General features: G+C 39.5%; 1 protein-coding gene across 1 annotated transcript in view; it reads left to right on the forward strand.

The window, feature by feature from the left end:
- Positions 1-598: 598 nt before the first annotated feature.
- LOC123234437 (gastric triacylglycerol lipase-like) overlaps positions 599-23,270 on the forward strand; it is a 111,458-nt gene continuing 88,786 nt past the window's right edge. Inside the window, exons 1-3 of the mRNA XM_044660337.1 lie at positions 599-703; positions 871-988; positions 2,257-2,455. Of these exons, the coding sequence (XP_044516272.1) occupies positions 599-703; positions 871-988; positions 2,257-2,455 (422 nt within the window). The remainder of the gene's footprint in view (positions 704-870; positions 989-2,256; positions 2,456-23,270) is intronic.

The raw sequence follows: 23,270 nt of genomic DNA on the forward strand, positions 1-23,270 counted from the left end.
TGGCATTTGGTGTGAGATACTGATCTATGCCTAGTTTCTATCATGCTCTTTTCCCGTTTTCCCAGCAGGTTTTGTCAAATAGTAGCTTCTCCCCAAAGCTTGGATCATTGGGTTTATCAAATACTTGGTTGCTTGTAATCTATTCCATTTATCCTCTCCTCTGTTTCTTAGCCAGTAATAGATAATTTTGGTTATTAGCACTTTGTAATACAGCTAGACATCTGGTATGGCGAGGTCACCTTCTTTCATACTAAAAAAAAATTAATTCCTTTGATAGTCTCAACCTTTTATTCTTTTACAAAACTCAAACTGTCCCTTTCCTCAGAAAGCTTTCATTCTCATGGAGGACTCAGTACATAGAGCAAAGTGACTGGCAGGGAGAATGCTTTGGATATTTCTGGGGATGGTGAGTGGAGCCAGTGGGCCAGAGAGCAACAAGCTCTTTCCGGATACCATGGCAGTGTTGATAGATTTATTATTCCAAAAAAATAGGGAGAAAGTGGGTATTTAATTGGACATTAACTGTTAACAATGGCTCAATAAAACTTGCTCTGATTAAAATCACCCTAATGATGTTCCCATTTTAGGCAGGTACAAAATGTGGTGGCCCTTTGCTGTGGCATGTTTCCTTCATGTCATTGGGAATGTCCATTGTGTCTTTCCAGAAGTCCGCCCAGACAACCCAGAAGCTGTAATGAATGTTGTAAGTTGTTTTCAGAATGAGCAAAAATATGTCCAAATTGACCATGTGACTTTGGTGCTCACCAATCTTTTGGAACCTATTTGCTAGCAAAATGAAACGTGTAATTATTGTTTATTTCCTACAAATACTGTAGTGATGACAAAGAATTTGCTTTCTTCTTCATGTAGAGCCAGATGATTTCCTACTGGGGCTACCCCAGTGAAGAGTATGAAGTTACAACTGAAGATGGTTACATACTTACAATTAACAGAATTCCACATGGAAAAACAGATGGCCATCATTCAGGTATTATTAGTTATGGTTAAATTCTCCAGTTTCTCTCACTTCTGGGGCCTGGAGCTTGTGACTTCACATGTTGAAACTCAGGACAGGTGAATAGATTTGAAATGAAACCAATGATTACAAGTCAAGACCTTGTCCTGCCTGTTGAAGGAGGAGAGGAACATTGGATTTTCTACTGGGTGGTGAAAAGGGAGACTCGGGCATGGGATGGCTCTCCTCACTGGGCAGGGGAGGAAAGTAGATTCAAATAAATATTCAAATGAATAGATTCAAATAAAAGTTCTGGGAAATAAAGTCAAATCTCATATGTAATATTGTGCTTTGAGTACCACATTTTAGGAAGATGTGAAAAGAGGACAATCAGAAAAACGTTCTCAGAAAGTGGATAAAGTCCAGGGGTACAATGAGTGCCAATGTGAAGAGTTGTTTGGAGTATGGTAGAGTAAGTGGGGAGGAGAATTAGGAGTGCTGCTTGGGGAGGAAAGAGAAACATTTATTAAGGAAGGTTGGAGTGGAATCAGAGATCTTGCTATGTAAATTTCAGTTGATAAAATTAATAATTTTATATGTTGTTTAGATCTATTCTATCTATGGTTAAGAGACAGAACAGAGGAAAAATGGTACCTCTTGGTTCTAATGTTACAATGAATGGTTTGTGGAAGGAGGGATTCAGCTAAGTCTTGGCACCCAGTTGTCAGATTTTGATAACAGTACATGGTTGTTACCAAGAGTCAGAGGCAAAGAAAACCTCCTTAACATGTGGAGGTAACCAGAGAAGAAATGATCTGCCTTGAGCTTGTGAGTTCCCTCTCATTGTGGCACAGGCTGTCCATTGTCTGTTCTGCTATAGATGAGATACTTGTGGAAGTACGGTATGGATCCGGTGATATCTAAGGCCGCTTCCAACATTGAAGGTCTGTCATTCAAAATCCACAGCTCTTTCCAGCATAGATTACATGACCTTGTGCACAAGCCAGAGGCTTTCCTTGGGAGTGTCCTCTTCATTCATTTTGTGTTTTGTCTTTTGATCACTGGATATTCTAACCCTTTTTGGTCAAAGGTTCTGATGAGGAGGAGAAAAGGCAGAGCTATTGTTCTTGTCATGCAGATAATCCTGAAATATGGACAATGAAATAGCCAAAGAAAACTTCAATAGCTTTGAAGAAATTAGAAAAAAATTTCTAAAGGACGTGACTCTCAAGGTGTTCTGTGAGAATTTCCCATTTTGACAGAAATCCTATTGCTAAAGGTTCTTTGTGTTTCTTTCTCAGGCAGGAGACCTGTTGTATTTCTCCAACATGGTTTTCTCATGAGTGCCAGCTGCTGGATTACCAACCTTCCAAACAATAGCTTGGGCTTCCTCCTGGCTGACGCCGGTTATGATGTATGGTTGGGGAACAGCCGGGGGAATGTTTGGTCCCGAAAGCATGAGTATTTATCACTAGACTCCAAAGAATTCTGGGAGTTCAGGTAGGAAAACTCATAGTATTTGATTTCTGATTTGCAAATGCAATTCTTTCTTTCTCTAAAAAAACTTTGAAAAAATGAGTAAAATATGAATGACAGAACCATTTGCAAGGAGAGTAAGAAATAAAAGTTCAGAAATCTTGACTCAGAAAAATTACTTTATATCAACAGTTTTGTGTCCAGAAATTCTGGTGACATTAGAAGAACTGGATTGGTTTTTCCCACATTTTTCCTCCTTCTTCAACCTCCCTCAATCCCAACCGTGCATCATTCTCAACTCTGGTCTTTGGGAATAAGGGACGGACCAAAGGACAAAAAAGGAGGGAAGAGGAAGAGGGAAAGTGTATGAGCAGAAGATGGGAGAGTCAGACAAAGATTTTCTCTGTTTATTCAGGAACAGAGGAATAGATGAAAAAGTACCTCATAGACCAGAGAGCTTTATGCTCTTATCCCTTCCTGAAATGTTGTTTATCCCACATTCTCATTTTCCAGAAAACAATTTAGTTCTCTTGGGACTAAAGTTAAAAAGACAGTCATGAAGACCTGATTTATAATCCTGCTTCTGATACTTACTAGCTGTCTAATCCTGGGCAAATCATTTACCCTCTGTCTGTCTTGGTTTCTTTTTCTGAAGAAAAAAAAGAATAAATGTACCTCCCTTGCTAGGGTTGTTATGAGGATAAAATGAAGGAAGGAAGGAATTAATAATTTCTTACATACCTACTGTACGCCTGACACTGTGCTAAGTGCTTTACAAACATTATTTTGTTTGATCCTCACAATAAGCTTGGAAGGTAGGTGCTACTATTATCCCCATTTTACAACTGAGGAAACTGAGGTAGATAAAGGGCGAATGACTTGTATAGGGTCACAGAGCTAAGTGTCAGAAGATAGATTTGAATTCAGGTCTTCCTGACTCCAGACCCAGCACTGTCCTACCTGATAATAATATCTCACATAACAATTAATCTCCACCCATGTAGAAAGTCACCTGTGACATATGTAAAGCACTATGCAAACCTTACAACTCTATATGTGCTAGCAATTATGAAAGACTTTTAAACAAAGAATTCCAAATTTAGGGTTGGAAGATAGCTTTTTCCTGTTGGGCTAGCTACAGAAATTCTTTATGTAACCAACATTCTAATGGAATTGTGATCTCAATTGTGTGGACTCTCTCCTGGTCTGGAGTTCAATTCATTCAGGTTTTCTATTTTCATGTTTTTGTTGTTCTTCTCATTCCATCAATGAATCAGGGCTCCAGAAGTTGGGCTAAGTGTAAGGAACACAAATAGCAAAAATGGAACAGTTTCTGCCCTCAGGGAGAGAGACAATATATGCTTACATAAGTATACCCAGAATCCAGATAAAATCAATACAAAGTGCTTTAGGGAGAGAGAGAACTTGGTAGAGCCCACCTCCCTTGTGTAGGAGGCACTCCTCTGGTTCTTTGGATACTTTTTAGATATCAAAAAGACATGAACACTCTGTTACTCTTCCATCTTGCTATATGATGGAGCCACTTCCTTCTCCAATTACGTGTCCTTGGTGGTGTCTTTTATGTCCTCTTGTTGTACATGAGTCCTCACTGGTGACATAAATCTAAATATGGGAATTTATTTTTTATCTCTTTCACTTAGTTTCTTTTACTTTTTGTTCCTATAGTTATGATGAAATGGCTAAATATGATCTTCCAGCTGTTCTTGACCTGATTAATAAGGAAACTCAGCAGAAGAAAGTGTATTATGTGGGACATTCACAAGGCACCACCATTGGTATGCCAACTTTACTTTTTGGATAGTGGTGGAATTGAACGTTTTTGGAACTGAGTATTGTGCCTGACAAGCAGCAGGTTCTTATGAAAAAGTTTAGAGACAGAACAGTTTATTTTAGCTGCTTTAGGTAGCCTTCATCAGGGAGAGGGAGCCTAGTGTAATGATCAGAGAGAAGGACTGAGAGTCAGGATACCTGGGGCGAAATTCTGCCCCAGATGCTAACTTCAGTAGGTGGGTTATCATGGGAAAGCTCCTAACTTCTCAGAGTCCTGCCTCTTTCCATCATATAGAACACATCTTACACACTCAGGGCTGTTGGGAGAAAGCACTCCATAAAGGCAAGGATTATTTTCAGAGCATTTCTGGTTGTACCCTGTAATGCTAATGGGGTATGTTTTAAGCAGAGCTTGCTAAGCACGAGGTCTGAAAGGGACCCCTTGCTATTTAGTCTAGCAAAGATAAGGAATTTCCAAACTTCCTTAGAGTCACCTTAAAACTTTAGGTTAAGTGAGTTTAAGTTCTGATGGTTAAATACAGCTCAGAGTAATCAATCTTGAGCTGACACATTTCAGGGCTAAGAGTTTCCATTAACATTGTTTTCTAATACACAAATTTACTAGACTTCCCATACAAGTCCTTTCATTGAAATACATTTGTTCCTCTCATCTACAGTCCCTTAAATCATACAAGTTTAAGTGGACATTAGGTCTGGCATGAATTTGGAAGAGATTCTTATTGGTGGTCTTGGTTTGATCCTCAACAAATGGTCATCCTTCCTTTTCTTGATGCCCTCCAGTGAAGGGGTGCAAAATGTGCTCCCCCCCCCTACAGCAGTCTATTCTTCTTTGAAGTAGTCCTAATTGTTTTGAATTTTTCCTTCATTTCCAGTCTAAACTTGCTCCTGCTATTTCCCCCTAATATTTCCTATTTCTGCCCTCTGAGACCAAATAGAACAAGTCTAATCCTTGTTCTATGACAGTGATGGTGAACCTTTTAGAGAGAGTGTTGAGCTTCACCCCCAACCTACCTCTCAGACCAAGTGCCATGACCCAGCCCTCCGGTGACCAAGCACAGCACCCTGCCCCCCTCACCTCACTCTCTCACCCCAGAGCTCTCCCTTACCCCAGACAGGGGAGGGAGGAAGCCCTCCCATGGGGCTGCAAGGCAGAGGAGTGGAGGATGAAAGAAATGTCCTCAGGTGTGCATTGAGAGGGGGATGGTAACAGATCCACCCTGAGTCCCTCTGGATTTCTAGTAATAAACTGTGGCAGGCGACTCCAGGTGTGCCCACAGAGAGGGCTTTGCAGGTCCTTTTTGGCATACGTGCCATAGGTTTGCCATCACTGTTCTATGAGATAGCCCTTGAGCTCTTTGAAAGCAGTTATCATATTCTTATACCTCTGAAGTCAGCTCTTCTCCAGGCTCAATACTTATAATTTCTTTCATCAGTCTTCATTTGGCATGAACCCAAAACCTTTTACCACCCATGTGGGTTGACTAAAGAAAAGTAATATTATATTCATTTACTTCACTGTATGCTTATCATTTCTCCCTGCATAAAATACAATAATTCTTGTGAATATCTTTGAAAGTGTCACAATTTTAGTTTCTTTGATATTTAATGACAATAGTGGACTCTTACCAGGCAGGTTCCATCTGCAGTCTTTCCCTCATATACCTAGTTCTTTATGTTGGCAAATGACATCTGTGAGGAAGAAGTGAATGGCTCCTCTGCAGTTAGGGGGAATTCAGCCCCAAGAACATGACTTGCTCATGAGCAAATGGACTTTCTTTGCACATATAGTGAATTTTCATTTGTTGCCATTTGGTTTAATTATGTGCTTTTAATTTAATTTCCTGTCTTATTGTTTGATCTTTTTAAAAGGAAGACATTTGGTAGGGGCTAATGAACTATGATTTCTTTTTATTCAAAGATATTTTATTTTCTCAATTACATGAAACAATACTTTTCAACATACATTTTCTGAAGTTATAAGAGCCAAATTATCTCCCTCCCTCCTTTTCCTCCCTTGTTTTGGAGATGGTAAACAATTTGATTTGGATTATAGATGTATTATCATGCAAAACATATTTCCATATTGGTCTTTGTTGTAAGAGAATTCGTATATAAAACCAAACCCCCAAAATAAAACCAGAAATAAACTAATGTGAAAGATAGTCTGCTTTGATCAGCATCTAACTCCAACAGTTCTTTCTCTGAAGGTAAATAACATTCATTGTCATAAGTCATTCAGAATTGTCCTGGATCATTGTATTGCTGAGAGCAGCTAAGTCTTTTTAACAATGGATCATTGTTCAGTATTGTTGTGATTGTGTATAATGTTCTCCTGGTTCTGCTTATTTCACTCTGCCTCAGTTCATATAGATCTTTTCAGGCTTTTCTGAAATCATCCTGTTTATCATTTCTTATAGCATAATAGAATTCCATGACCAACATAGATCACAATTTGTTCAGCCTTTCCCCAGATAATGGACATACTCTCATGAACTATGATTTTAATAGGATAAGTACTTGAAGTGAGATTAGGACCTCAGGATAGCTTTAGGCCCTCAAAAGTAGGTGGGCTACCTCATGAAATTTCCATCCATTTTATTTTATAGAATATTTTGTAGACCAGCATACATTTTACTAAAATCATTTTGAATTTTCATTCAATTTATTCATTCCTTTTTTAATTTACCCATGTTTAATTATATAAAACTTTACTGCCCCAAACTTTGTGCTAGGTGCTATAGGGCAAAGAAAATAATAATAACAATAAACATTTATGTAGCACTTTTAAGGTTATCAAAGTGCTCTACAATTCTTATTTCAATTGATCCTCACATCAGCTTTATAAGAAAAGTACTCTTACTATCTCATTTTATAGGTGACAGAACTGAGACTCAGAGCCATTAAATGTCAGAGGCAGGAGAATGTTGATTGGGCTGAAATTGTGAAAAACTCTAATCAGAAGGATGGATTAGATGGAAGAGGGCTTGGAGATAGGGAAACCCCCCCTAGGGCAGTGATGGGCAAACTATCCCCCTCCCCCCCAAGAAGTTTGCCTATCACCGCCTTAAGCAATTCCCTAATCACTATACCCACACATCCAGAGGCAGTGACTAGGGAATTGCTTAAGGCAAACTACATCTGGCCAGTGGGGAATAGTTCACCCATCACTGCCCTAGGGGAAAATTAACATAGTCTATGTAGGAGATGATGAATGATGAATTTGGGGGGGTATCTATAGGATAGGAATGGGAGAAGATGATTTTGTTTCCTTTTTTCTTTCAGCCTTTGCGGCAATGTCAACAAATCCCAAAGTATCTGAAAGGATCAAGATAAATTTTTTGATAGCTCCAGTTTCCATTCTTAATCATATGCATGGTCCCTTCTTGACCCTGGCACATCTACCTAAGACATTGTTTAAGGTAAGTGTTACTAAGGCTGGGGCAATATTTCAGTTATTGTCCCTGTTCAGTGAAATAATTAGACTTAAGAATAGTTGATATTGATTCCTTTGATTTGTCTTGTTGATTTATTTTAGTAAGAGCTAGTTCTAGCTGTTAGCCAGCTTAGTTAAGCCAACCTAGATATTTTCTTAGAAATTGTTACTTTTAGCAGCAACACCTAATTAGTCATTAATTAATCTTCATTTTTATTAACTAATTAAATAAAAATCAAATGAATTAATTCATAATTGAAGTTAATTATTTAGTTGTAGAATATCTCTGAAGGAAAATTTTATTTTTATTATAGGTTAGGTTAATAAAAAAACCTTTTATGTGGGCTAGCCAGTAAGAAGCAACTTCCTTGTTTAGTTCCTGTAACCACTGCTGATTTTGAAAAACATGGAATGACCAAAGTAGTTAAAAAGGACAAGTCTTTAATCAGGACAAGGAAGACAGTGGTCTAATATATCCACACAGAGTTATGTATGAGATACTACACAGAGACAAGCTCTGGGACTCTGGAAACAATGTCTCCGGGAAAATGCACATCGAAATGGGATTTTCCAAAGACCCGAAGAACTTGAGGTCCTTTCTACACTAGCTGGAGTAAAGAACAGGAAGGATAATTGATTGGCTTACAATGGAGACAAGGGAAGGAGGATTCCATAAAGCAAGGTTTTCACCATAAAAGTACAAGATTCCCAGCATTGCTTATAAAAGAGTTGAAATCTCTTACTAAGGTTATCGCATATTTCACATTATGGCAAAAATACCTTTAAAGTTACAAATCTATGAATCCTCAGTGCAAACTACAGTTATTGCATAAAAGGCTTTTGTGTAAGTCACAAATCTGTAAATTCTGCCCTTACCAAAACCCACATTCTCTTAATGGAATTCCTTCAGCTTTTCTGGCAATAACACCCCTTATTGCAAATCTTCCCCTCTTTGTAAGTTCCTTTTTTAACCACAAAATAATCTCTGTGAATTATTCACTTAATTCTGATTTAACTGGAAGATTAAATGACCGTTGATCGAACAGTTGGTTTTATATTAAATCAATTATGCTTGGAATTTTGTCTTTCCTAAGCTTTTCCTTCATAAAGAAATAGATTTTTAACATCAGACAGCCATCTTGGTCAGAAGTCTGCTGTATTCTTTAAAGAAAGATCTGAATGTGTTTCCTGTTTATTTCCCTGGAAGGAATCCATTTCTCCTTTGTGTTGTTGCTCTTCTGAATTTTCCTAAATCCATTAGCTAGTTTCCTGCTCCTTCGACTCCACTCTTACCTTGAAATTAATTCTCTTCACTTCCCTCTCCCTTCCTACCCAAAGTCTCCTCTTGCTTCCTTCATTTTTCATAGGGACAGAAAAGCTTCTGTCTTTCTTAGGCTGATTTTTATCAGTTCCATTTTCCTCTGCTTTCTTGGTCCCCCTCACCATCCATTGCACACAGGAGGGCCAGTTCAATGGGATGTTCATTCATACAATTGCAGACCATAGTCTCAGGTCAGCAGTGCTTTGTTCTGATCTTACCAGTCATTTCTGGTGTTTCTGGGACTCTTTTTTTTAAAACTCTCTCCTTCCATCTTGGAGTCAATACTGTGTATTGGTTCCAAGGCAGAAGAGTGGTAATGGTAGGCAATGGGGGTCAAGTGACTTGTCCAGGGTCACACAGCTGGGAAGTGGCTGAGGCCGGGTTTGAACCCAGGACCTCCTGTCTCTAAGCCTGGTTCTCAGTCCACTGAGCTACCCAGCTGCCCCTCTGGGACTCTTTTTTGATGGGAGACCATGAGGAAACTTGCTTTCCTGTAGTTGCTTCTTCTCCAATCTTCCCAGAAGTCCCTAAAATAGCTGCTATTCTAAAGATGCCTTTTTTACTCATGATTTACCAAAGAGCTATAAATGTGGCTGCTTCACATTGAAGGGCCTCACAATGTTCTTGGCTGTGCCTTCCTGCCAATTTTACTCCCAGACAAACAGAGCCTATACCCGTGGCTTGGGGAAGAAGCCAACAGCTTGCGCTTTTCCAGTCAACTCGGCCCAGAAACTAAAGACGGGTCTCACTCCTTTGGGCCTCACTTTGGCTTTGGCTAGGAAGAACAGGACACTTTGGGAACTTTTTCTATGGCTTTCTTCGTTCATCAAGGTGTGGCAGGATCAGTCCTCTTTGGAGACTGAACAGGCCCAAGCGTAATGAATGGGGCATCTCTGGAAAATAGCCCTGGCAGGTCATTTATGCTAAGCAATGGCTAAACTACTGAGACAGTCCATCTGTACTGTACAGGTGGCAGGAAAGAGCTCTTTATTTCTCACTGGCATCTTTATTTAACGTGCCTTTTGCAGATCATATTTGGAGAAAAGGAATTCCTTCCAAATGACATTATAAATCGATTCATCGGCGATAAACTATGTAATCGTGAGGTTTTATCCACAATTTGTGACAACTTCTTATTGGCTGTCGCTGGATTTAATACCATAAAATTCAACCAAGTAAGTATAGTTACCTATTAAAAAAACAACAACCGCCACAACAACCGACTGACATAATACACTGAAGTCTGGCTGGAACCATGAGAGACCAGAAAGCTGTTGAGGTTGGTGGGAAATGATTTGGCAAACTTAGATGTTTCTTCATTACTATATGAACCGCTTTTACAAGGAAGGCGTGCAGAGCAGATATGGGGGCATCAGCACATGGTGGCAGGTAAGTGGCTGATGTCTCAGTGAAGACAACAGGGCTTTGATCTCTGCTCTGTTGCTTCCTGGCTCTACATGAAGGGAGAAGTCATTTCCCTTCTCTGGATCCTGGTTTCCTCATCGTTAAAGTGAGGAGGCCAGTCAAAATGAGAACTAAGAGCCTTCCCAGCTATAATATGGTAGGACAATATGAGAACAGGAACTTCTTAGATGAGCTGACTGTGCATACACTATCCCAAGGAAAATCATAGAGAATTCCCATTTCCTCAAAGATATTCTGACTTTCTGGCTATACTTTTCTTTTAATTAATTCTAGATTCCTTGCATGTTACCCTGTTCAAAATCATGCTATTTCAGAATAATTTGTATATATTAATCATGCTCTTATCTTCCCAAATATTTACTTTTTTAGGCTGCTGAGGAATGGCTTCATTCTTTCTTTAGATAGAGATGGGTATGAGGAGTTTTGGAGGGGAGGTTCTCCCAGTCTCCCTCCATAGCTTTTGCTACTTCTTTCAAGTTCCTGACTCATCAGAAAGGAAGTCATCCATATAAGCAAGTGTACCCCTCCTTGCTAGGTCAAAAGTACCCTGCTCTCATTTTCTCTGAGGTCTGCCAATGAGCTAGGCTCCTAATAGTCAAGGATGTTCTCTCTCTCTCTCTGTCTCTCTCTCTCTGTCTCTCTCTCTGTCTCTCTCTGTCTCTCTCTCTGTCTCTGTCTCTGTCTCTCTCTCTCTGTCTCTCTGTCTCTCTCTCTCTCTGTCTCTCTCTCTGTCTCTCCGTCTCTCTCTGTCTCTCTGTCTCTCTCTGTCTCTCTGTCTGTCTCTGTCTCTCTGTCTCTCTCTCCTTGCCCCATTCCTAGCTGCCTACTAGATAACTCCAACTGAGTGTCAGGTAGGCATTTCTAATTCAACATATCTGAGAGACAATTCATGACCTTTTCCCCTAAACTCACCTACTTCCAGCTTACCTATTGCTGTCAAGGACCCCAGCACCCTTCCAGTCAGTCAGGCTCACACCATGGAAGTCATCCTTCCCTCTCCCCCATTCCCATAACTGATCAGTTGATAAGCCTTGTCCATTCTACCTCCTCAAAACTTTTTACTTCTGCCTATGTTGGCTCATTCACACCACAGTCATCCTGGCTTAAGTAGGCCCTCTACCTGCTGCCTCAATTATTATAGAAGCCTCCACATGGCTTTTCCTGGCATCCAGCATCTCCCTTCTTCAGTCTATCCTTGCAAATAGCTGTCCAACACTGTCATACCTGTATGACTCAACAAGATTCTGTGACTCCCAAGTCTTTAAGAACTAAGAAAAAATATAGACTCCTCCGTTTGGCAGTTAACTTCCTCTGCTCCCACCTCCCTTCATGTCTTTATGTAGCTATGCCTAGAATGCGTTCCCTCCTCAGCTCTGCTTTCTAGAACCTTTGGTGCCCTACACGGCTAACATTAAAGCTGCTGCCTTCAAAAGGCCTCTCCTCATTGTGGGTACTTCCAGCATGATCACTTGGTTGTGATGTGGTATCTGTGCTATATCTGCTTCTCTGTGAGCTTGCTGCATTCTCCCAGAAAATGTCACCTCCAGGAGGAAGGGTTGTCTTTTGCCTTTGTAATTTCTTCAGCTGGCACAGGGTTGGACAGCAGCATTGAGAGCACTTCTTCAGTGCTTTCTGGAGGACTGATATCTCTCCCCTTCCAGTTACCTTCTGATTCAGTTGGCCTCTCAGGTTCTTCCCAATTTCAACCTATCTGCTCTGCTCAGACAAACATTAGCAAGTCTCCAATTCAATGACAAAAAGGATTCTCTGGGTCCTGCTTGCCGGAAGGTTCTTCACGACACATAATCCCAATTCATTAGCCTGGAAACAAGTTCTGCCAGAAGGTTGTGAGTCATGAAAAGGAAACCAGTTTTGAAAAAGAAAATGTCTTTCTATTTATTTTTGCAGAGTCGGATTGATGTGTATATTACACAAAACCCTGCCGGGTCCTCAGTTCAGGACATCCAACATTTCTTACAGGTACAGATTTTCAAATTGGGGGGGTTCTATGAAACAAGGTCATCAACATATATAGACAAACACACCCATATCCATATCTGTGCATATGCATTGTGCATATACATATAAATGACCGCAACACACATAGATGTATATATAATATACATACAATTGTATGTATATTATATATACATCTATGTGTGTATGTATATTATATATTATATATATTATATATTATATATGTATATTATATATATATATATTTGTATGTATATTATATATATCCCCAAAGTCTCAGTGTCATTTCAAGCTAAGAAGGCATAAAATTGCATTAAGATTTCTGAAGCCCAATGAGATTCTGAAAAGTACCATTCGGTTTCCTCAACCCAAAATCCAAGGAAGAGGGAGCACCAGAAGAGCCCAAAGAACTCAGTGGGACAGGAGTGATTTCCCCCTCTCACTTCACAGGAGTCTGTCCTTCCTAATCATCATCATTAGTGAAACTCCTCAAGGCTGGGGACCCAAAGGTCCCAATGTGTGCACTCTGTACACTTTCTCATAAAGGAACTAAGTGCATAAGGAACTAAGGAACTAGAATACAAATAGATGATTTGGGGAATATTGACCAACCTGTTCCATTTTCCATCTATAGCAGAGTGTTAACCAGGGAAACCTTCCATGGAACTGGACATTCACTCTGCCTCTGGGTGGAAGGCCATGTAGCTCACTAACTCTTTACTGGTTCCCTTAACTCAGTGGTTCCCAAACTTTTTTGGCCTCCCGCCCCCTTTTCAGAAAAAATATTACTTAGTCCCCTGGAAATTAATGTTTAAAACATTTTAATAATAATTAATAGGAAAGATAAATGCCCCTGTGGCCATCACTGCTCCCCTGGATTGCTGCAGCACCCACCAGGGGGCGATGGCGCCCACTTTGGGAATCATTGCCTTAACTGAAGGATTTTATCAGATGGATCAGCAACTGAGTTTGGAAGAATACAATCTCCATTCCAGAACATTCTTTCTTTTAGGTTTCCAGAAAGACAGAACCTAGCTTTTCAAATGGAATGTTCTGCTGCCATGCTTGGACAGCAATTGTGGTAGACAGAGCGTTATGTCTGGGGTCAGGAAGACTTCCCTTTGGGTCCCATCCCTGATACTCACTAGTTATTTGGCCAATGGGAAAGTCACTAAAGCCTTATGACACTTAGTATCTACATGGCCGAAAGAGGGAATATATGCTGTGAGAATTGTCTAGTAGAATCTTCTCTGGAATGGCCAGCTCCTTTTATTGTGTATCGTCAGGACTGTGGCCCAGATCGTGTCTGAGGTTCCTTACAGCCATCCTAGTTTATGCTTAGTCTTCTGTTATGGCCTTCATTTCAGGTTGTTCATTCGAGGAAGTTTGAAGCTTATGACTGGGGGAGTGTTGACCTGAATATGAAGCATTATAATCAGGTAAGATTATTTCCAAATACTAACTTGGGAAAGAGGAGAACACTCAAGGCTCTACCCAATACTCTATTTCCCAGCAAAGTCAGCACTATGTACTACACAGCACAAGCCCACCTGTGTCCTTTAAAAGGTGCATCACTGATGTCCTCCTCCCTGAAGTCCTCCTGGACTTGTGGAGATTGCCAACATACTACCTCTGGAATCTCAATGATCATAGCCAGACAATGTGATATGTGAATCCTGTGCACAAGCCCTCTAAGAGCAGACCATTTGTGGAGACAAAATATGCGAGCAGATTGCCTGGGACTAGCAGTATGCTTTCTGTTTCCATGCAGTTTTAATGAGCTTTCTTACTCTTTAAATATCCTGGGCACAAACCTGACATAGTTTAGGTCTATTATATCACATATATATTTCTCCTTTTCATTTAGCCCAGTCCTCCTCCTTATGATATAAGCAAAGTGGAAGTACCAACAGCTATTTGGTTTGGTGAAAACGATCGGCTCGCACACCCTAAAGACGTTGAAGTGTTGTTATCGAAACTCCCAAATGTCATTCATCAAAAGTTGATTCCGTCTTACAATCATCTTGATTTTCTGTGGGGAATGGATTCATATTCTCATGTGCACTCCGAAATTATTACTATATTGAATCAACATGTGGAAAATTCCAAGAAGACTTAGATAAAAGGATCATCTGATTGATGGCTTCTTTTTCCTGTTTTTTTTTTTTTTTTGGTCAAGGTCTCTTGATCCCTCTTTACTCAATCCTCCCCAATAAGGGGAGGGGGAGATTCTCCACATGATTAATCTGATGATTAGTTCTAGACCTTGGAAATAAAGATCATTGCTAACAGACTTGTCTATTATGGTGACTAGAAAAAACTTTATGGTGAATTCTGCAGTTCCTTTGAATTATTTTTTGCCAACTACTCACAGGCCAGGGCAGCTGGGTGCCTCAGTTAGTATAAAACTGGATCTGGACTCAAATAACACACATCTTCATGAATTCAAATTTGGCTTCAGATATTTATGAAGTATGTGATCCTGGGCAAGTCACTTAACCCTGAATGCCTCAGTTTCCTCATCTGTAAAATCAGCTAGAGGAGGAAATGGTAAACCACTCTAGTATCTTTGCTAAATGGGGTCATGACAAAGGAGCCATGACTGAAATAACTGAACAATAACTCAGAATTTTAATGGACTGGAAAACCTCTGAAACTTTTTTCAGGGGAAACTAGGTTTATCCAGGGATACTGGGTGAAAGATGGTGGCATGTGTGGGCAGAGTACAAGAGTGTGTAAGTAACAACCAACTCACTTCACATTAGTAGAGAAGCCTATTGAAGAAATTGTAGGGCCTTTTAAGGGTTAAAACAAGAGATACTTCCTGATTATGCTCATTGGCAATGTGTAGGATATGCCATTACTCTACAGTTTATTTGTTATCACAGCCTGTGAAAGCCTGTTGCATTTTTTTTTTTTTTGGTGTGTGTGGGTTTAGGGGTCCAAACTTATGATTTCATTAGTGGGGGAGAATGTTCAATAAGAAACCCCCCAAACCATTGCTAACAAGCACCCCCACTGTAACTTTGGGAGACCCAGAGAGTTGCCTAGGGACACTGAGAGGTGAGATTTCATCCACTTCTCCTATAGTTCTTTCCCAGAGCATTTACCCAATGTTCCCAATACCTTCTTGCATGTCCTTTGGCACTCTGTGACTTCCAAGCAGCACTCAGGCTATTTAGCTCATTCTTTGCTTTCACTTCTTGACCACCTCATTTCTCTTCCTCATTATCCATTTGACAATGGAAATCATCCCTCTTGCACATGAATCATTGCTGGAAATATGCCATGGTCTAGTCCAGGGGTTCCCAAAACTTTTTTGGCCTACCACCCCCTTTCCAGAAAAAAATATTACTTAGCGCCCCCTGGAAATTATGAAACTATTTATTGAACTCAGAATAGAATGTAATACAAAAAACGTGTGGCCATCACCACCTCCCTGGATCACTGCAGCATCCACCAGGGGGCAGTGGTGCCCACTTTGGGAATTACTGATCTAGTCTTTCTCACTGTAGGAAGTTAAGGGTGTTAACAAGTTAACATGCATTTATTAAGCACCTATCATGTGCCTGGCACTGTGTTAAATGCTATGGATGAGGGAGAAAAGCAAAAACAATCCCTGTTTTCAATTCCAGTTTGTTGGGGAGAAAACTGCAAACAACTATGACCATACAGATGCACATGCACACACTTATACACATATATACTAAGGTAAATTGGAGATCATCAATAGAGGGCATGCACTAGCATTAAGGAGGATCAGGAAAGGCTTCTTGTAGAAGTTAAGATATATTCTGGGACTCAACGGGAGCCAAGGAATCCAAGAGACAAAGAGGAGGAAAAAGAGCATTCTAGGCAGAGGGAATAGTCACTAAAATTCTACACACTCAAGAGATGGATCATTTTATGCAAGGTACAGCCAGGAGACTGGAGTCAGTAGACTATAGAGAACATGAAGGAGAGCAAAGTACATGAAGACTGGAAAGATAGGAAGGAGTCAGGTTACAAAGGGATTTAAGTATTAACAGAGTTTATTTTGGGGTCCTGGAGTTGAAATCAAGCCATCGAAGATCATTGAATAGGTGGTTTATATCTGAGTAGAAGATGGATTCAATTGGGGAGATGTCCAAGGAAAATGACCAAAAGTCTTGCAATGGTCCAAGTGCAAAGGGTGAAGATCAACAGCAGGATAGTGGCCATTCCAGGTGGGAGAAGGGGGAATAGATGACAGATCTTATGAAGATGGAATCAACAGGATTTGGCAATCAATTGGATTTGAGAATTGAGACAGATGAGGAGTAGAAGATGATACCTAGATTGTGAGTCTAGGTCAGTGATGGGCAAACTATAGCCTGCGGGCCAGATGCAGCCTCCTGAAATGTTCTCTCTGGCCATGTGACATTATTCCTAATCTGAAGAATACGATGAGTAGGATACAATACAATGAAACTTCGAAAGAGTTGCCTTAGAAACAGACTGACAGAGGAGCATTTCCTTTCCTTTGGCCCCCTCTTTAAAGAGTTTGCCCATCGCTGGTCTAGGAGACTGGGAGCATGATGGTATTCTCACATGTAATAGGAAATATGGGAAGAGGAGAGGATTTGGGAAGGGAGGGGAAGACAATGAGTTCAGATTTGGACATTGCCATCAATTCTAAATGTCTAATAAACAGTTGGAAATGTGAGACTGGAGGTCAAGAAAGATGTTATGAGTAGACAGAGGGATGTGACAATCATGTGCCTAGAGATGAATCCATGAGAAGAAATCAGATCACCAAGAGAAATGATTTAGAAAGGAAAAATAAAAGGACCTAGAACAGATAAATGGGAGATTTGGGGTGTGATCTGGAAAAAGAGCAAAAGAGAATGAGAAGGGGGCAGCTGGGTAGCTCAGTGGAGTGAGAGCCAGGCCTAGAGACAGGAGGTCCTGGGTTCAAACCCGGCCTCAGCCACTTCCCAGCTGTGTGACCCTGGGCAAGTCACTTGACCCCCATTGCCCACCCTTACCAATCTTCCACCTATGAGACAATACACCGAAGTACAAGGGTGTAAAAAAAAAAAAAAAAAAAAAAAGAGAATGAGAAGTAGCTGTCGGTCAGGGGAGAAAAGCACCAGGAGGGAGGAATGTCACAAAACCTCTCCACCATCATTTGGGACATCCTCTACCTTAATTTTACAGGCATTGTGATGATCCAAGATTCACAGCCAAGTAACATCAGGGAAACCTTTGCACCACAAAGATGGGTTTTTGTACCATGGAATGCCTTGGGATCAATAAAAACATACACACGTGCTTATACATGTCCATACATCTTTATGTATTCACATACACATGTACATACATTTACATACATGCATGCACACATGCATCATATGTCACACCTGCACATGCATACAGATGTACACATGTCTAAACACATGTATATATACGTACATGCACACACATGTGTATCTATATATGTGTATATCTGTGAGTCACCTACATAGAAATTATAGTTAAATGAATGGAAGCAGATGATTACTCTATAGAGAGAATATAGCCAGTGAACAAAAAAGGACCTAAGACAGAACCTTGAGATATGTAGATTCATAGTTTTATGTATCACAATTGTAGCCTTTGCATTTGGAAAAAAAGGTAAATTGAGACAAATCTCTGAGCAAGAAAACACTTATTAGCACGGGCAGGCTACCTCTTAGTAATTGGTCAGTGAATTGCATTAATTTATGCAAAAATAGCCATCAACTGAAAGAAAGTTCTCCTTTTATATGTTGTGGGAGGTATAAAAAGAAAAAACAAAAGATAATAAAAGCAAAATATGATGGACTTTATGATAGAAAAGGAAAATGACCAAACTTGGAGGGAACATGGGAAAACTGGGACATGAATGTATTGTTGGGGGAGTTGTGAACTGATTCGATCATTCAATAAAGCAATTTGGACCTATGGCCAATGGGCTATAAAATGGCACATAACCTTTCACTCAGCAATACAATGACTAGGTTTGTATCCCAAAGAGATAAAAAAAAAGGGGGGAAGCACCTATATGTCCAAAAATATTTAAAGCAGCTCTTTTTAGGAGGTGGATGAATATTTTGAAAGTGAGGAGATATCCATCATTTGGAGAATGGCTAAGTTTTATGATTGGAATGGAATACTATTTTGCTGTAAGAAATGACAAGCAGGAGGAACTCAGAAAAACTTGAATGGGTGAATGATTTGAATATAAAGAAGGAAACTACAAGTAAATTAGTTATAGAATAGTTTGCCTGTCAGATCTCTGAGAAAGGAAAGATTTTAAGACCAAGTAAGAGTTAGAACATATTAAAAAATATAAAATAAATCATTTTGATTACATTAAATTAAAAAGGTTTTGTACAAACAAAACCAATGCAATCAAAATTAGGAGGGAAGTAACAAATTGGGAAAAAATCTTTATAACAAAACCCTCTGACAAAGGTCTAGTTACTCAGATATATAAGCAACTAAATCAATTGTACAAAAAAAAGAAGCCATTCCTCAATTGATAATTGGGCAAAGGACATGAATAGGCAGTTTTCAGATAAAGAAATCAAAACTATCAACAAGCACATGAAAAAGTGCTCTGAATCTCTTATAATTATGCAAATCAAAACAGCTCTGAGGTACCCCTTCACACCTAGCAGATTGGCTAAAATGATAGCAGGGGAGAGTAATAAATGTTGTGGGGGATGTGGCAAAATTGGGACATTAATGCATTGCTGGTGGAATTGTGAATTGACCCAACCATTCTGGATGGCAATTTGGAACTTTGCCCAAAGGGCTTTAAAAGACTATCTGCCTTTTGATTCAGCCATACCACTGCTGGATTTATACCCCAAAGAAATAATAAGGAAAAATATTTGTGATAAATATTTATAGCTATACTCTTTGTGGTGGCAAAAAATTGGAAAATGAAGGGATGCCCTTCAATTGGGGAATGGCTGAACAAATTGTGGTATCTGTTGGTGATGGAATACTATTGTGCTGAAAGGAATAATGACCTGGAGGAATTCCATGTGAACTGGAAAGACCTCCAGGAAGTAATGCAGAGTGAAAGGAGCAGAACCAGGAGAACCATATACACAGAGACTGATACACTGTGGCACAAATGAATGTAATGGACTTCTCTACTAGCAGCAATGCAATAATCTAGGACAATTCTGAGGGAGAAAGAACGCTATCCACATCCAGAAAAAGAACTGTGGGAGCAGAAACACAGAAGAAAAAGAACTGCTTGATCACATGGGTCAATGGGGATACGATTGGGGATATAGACTCTCAATGATCATCTTAATGCAAACATTAATAATATGGAAATAGGTCTTGATCAATAACATATGTAAAACCCAGTGGAATTACTCATTGGCCATGAGGGAGGGGAGGTGGGAGGAAAGGAAGGGAAAGAACATGGATCATGTAACCATGGAAAAATATTCTAAATCAATTAATTAAATGAAAATTTTCAATTAAAGAAAAAAAGAAAAACCTGGAAAGACTTACATGAACTGAAGCAGAATGAAATAAGCAGAACCAGAAGCATATTGTAAAGTTACAGGAATACTTTATAATGAACAACTCTGAATAACCAGCTATTCTCAGCAATACCAGGATCCAAAAGTACAAAAGGACTGAGGATAAAAAATATAATTTATTTCCAGAGAAATAGAACTGAGTCTGAATATGGATCAAAGCAAACTTTTTTTTCACTTTCTTATTTTTTTCTATTTGAGTTTCCATCTACAAAAGGATTAATATGGAAAAATACTTTATATGATTGCACATATAAAATTCATATGAGATTCCTTACCATCTTAAGAGGGGTGAGAGGTTGCTAGGGAGGAAGGGAGAGAGAGAATTCAAAACTCAATATTCTTTGAAAAAGGTTGGAAGTTGTTTTTACATGTAATTGTGGGAAAATAAAATTTAAAAAGTATATTTATTTATTAATAGAATTTATCCAGTGTCCTATTCCTTACCTTCTCTGCATCACAGAAGGTTTCTGGAAGACTGACACGCTCATACAAATTAAGTCTTTCATGTTTTCACCTTTTGGTTCACTCACTGGAAGTAACATTCATAATTTATTCTTCCAGTATTAATTTTTTAGCTGTATATGATGTTCCCTTGCTTCTGTTCACTTCCCTATTCATTATTCCCATGTAGTTCTTTCCAAGTGTTTTTTAAAAAATAAACCTGCTCATTATATGGCACAGTAAAATGCCATTACAATCACATACTACAATTTGTTTAGGTATTTCCCAATTAATGGACATTCCTTCTATTCCAGTTCTTTGCCATCTCAAAGACAGCTGATGTTAATAGAATTTATAGCATTTAAATGGCACAAGAAATGTAAGATAGAAAGATCGCTAGGAGATCACCTTGAGATGTCATATGAGAGACTGATGCAAACATGGTAGGCTTCCCTCCACCAGTGCCTAGAAGCCCAGTTCTTTTACTACAAATTTAATTTGAAGAACAAGTTGTGTAGTTGTTCATGTATGTTATTAAACAGTAAGATACACACTTGAAATTTAAATACAGCTTCCAAATTGCAATGCTACTCCAGATTTTAATAATGAATATTGAATATTTGAGAGACAGTAGCCCACAGTGACTATAGATCTGCTTTAGTAGTGAAGAAAGCCAGGAGCTATATGACTCTGGATGAGTCACTTAACCTCTTCACACTCCAGGCAACTTGCTAAGGCTGTACATTGTGCATAAGTACTGAGTTGTGTTGCTAGAGGAGACTTCCTCCAGGGGAGTTGCTTGTACCAGTAAAATTAAGAGTCATAATTGTCAGGGTCATAGTTATATTGAAGCATAATGTAGCACTCTAAGCTGGAGCATTAAGCATAAACAACTGTTTTCATAAAAAATATGTTCAACAACTACCAAGTAAAAGCAGTCCACCTAAAGAGAAGAGCAAACGAAAGCAGTCCAGTATTCCAAGAGTGACCAGTCAGGGGTCTAGAAATGATTTGATACACTCTTGTTGCCAAATGGGTTCTCAGGTCAATGTACCCAGTGACAATATTAATCCAAACCACTTCATGTCTATTCTGTAGTTTGGGATGACAACAGTCCCAGTTAGTAATGGGGGAGAGTGAGCTTATTTCAAGCTGTATCACCTCGACCAATTTCCTGACTGCTCACAAAATCCAAAAAACGCATGGGAAAAAGTCTAAAGAGAGAGCATTTTTCATGGAAGCATCCTGGATGAAGGCTCCCATCAATCAGTAAACAACAAGCATTTATTAAATGCTCACTGTGCTGCCAGTCACTGCCTTGATGCCAAGGAGACTTTGCCTCCTGTTTGTTAATGGGGTGATTTGGTAAGAAGCTGCCAAGAGAAGCATCTCAATGAGTCCTGGAGGTTTGGTCCACCGCTGGCACGTTCAGAATGCCATTCTTTATCTGTGACGTTCAATGATCGGCTACAATATAAGCAATGAACAATAGACATTGGATGTCTCCCATGGTGATTTATATAGATGGGACACTGGAACTAAAGAGCCAAGTCAGTTCAACAGTTCTTGAAAGTCAGCAAGAAATTGAGTTTCCTCATTTTCTCTCTATTGGCTGCTAATCTTGACTCATTTCTATCCTCTGTTATTCTGCAGGTAGATCTTGAATTGTGCTGTACTTTATAGTTCACCTTCAGGCTTTGGGGTATGGAATCAATGGAAATAAATGTAGTTCATGGAAAAAATGTGGCTACAAGTTCTCTTTGAGCACATCTGTTATGCATTCAAGACTCACTTGAAACTTCTTATCTTTTGTGGAGTGTTTCCTCTTTTGGATTTTGTGTGCGTCTACTGAAGAGTTGAAGTTGTGAATCATCCAAAGGACAATGAAGAGAATCAGAGTGGGGATTTACATAGACTGCAGATAACTGAAGGAAGGAAAAGGTCTCCTGTATAATGGGGATGTGCAGGCTCAGGGAAGTCAGTCAATTCTTAGCAGAGGAGTACAAAGATCCCCTGCCTGTGAGAGAGCCTTTTTGCGCAGAGGCTACCATTCATTGTTCACTGACTCTGCTCAGTCTTCAATGGGAATGTGCCCTACAATGCCTTGGGGAACAAATCAGGAGGGACCTTCCCAACAGTGTCCTGACCTTCCTAGCCAAGGAGCAAAGGGCTAAGAGTCAGCTCAGATGCACACTCCCAGGTAGCTGTTGGGGACCTGGTTGGGAGGAAGCCAAGGGCATTTGAAAACCCCTTCAATGGGATAAGACCACATTATCACTCCCTTCATGGACACCAGAGCACTAACAAAGATCCATGGAAAAATTATTTTGTCAATGTTTTAGATGAAGAGAGAGTAATAGGTTATAGGGGAGTCCTTTTTGTCTTCCTCAAAAATAGTAACAGGAAACACCCCAAAAAACAATATTCCTAGGATTTTTTTTAAGTAGGATAATTTAAACTTATCACAAACAAGTAAAAATAATGTTAAATAGCTCATTAGATACATGCTGCTTTCACCAATCCAAATGTTTCCATGCTAAAAGAATAGGAAGTTACTTTCCAGATATATATATATATATATGTATATATATATATATATCTTATAGCAATATTTTTCCTCATTTTTTCTTTCCTCATATCATTCCCTTATTTTTCCATATCTGTGTCTTTCTACATCACATTTGGAGAAGAATTTCTAGCAAACATTCCAGTCAACAAAGCAAAGCATTGGCCAGAAAATGGGCAGCTTCATGTACTATTTTTTCTTTTTTTTTTAACCCTTAACTTCTGTGTATTGGCTTCTTGGTGGAAGAGTGGTAAGGGTGGGCAATGGGGGTCAAGTGACTTGCCCAGGGTCATACAGCTGGGAAGTGTCTGAGG

The sequence above is a fragment of the Gracilinanus agilis genome, chromosome 2 (genome assembly GCF_016433145.1).
Source record: "Gracilinanus agilis isolate LMUSP501 chromosome 2, AgileGrace, whole genome shotgun sequence".
Classification (NCBI taxonomy): Eukaryota; Metazoa; Chordata; class Mammalia; order Didelphimorphia; family Didelphidae; genus Gracilinanus; species Gracilinanus agilis.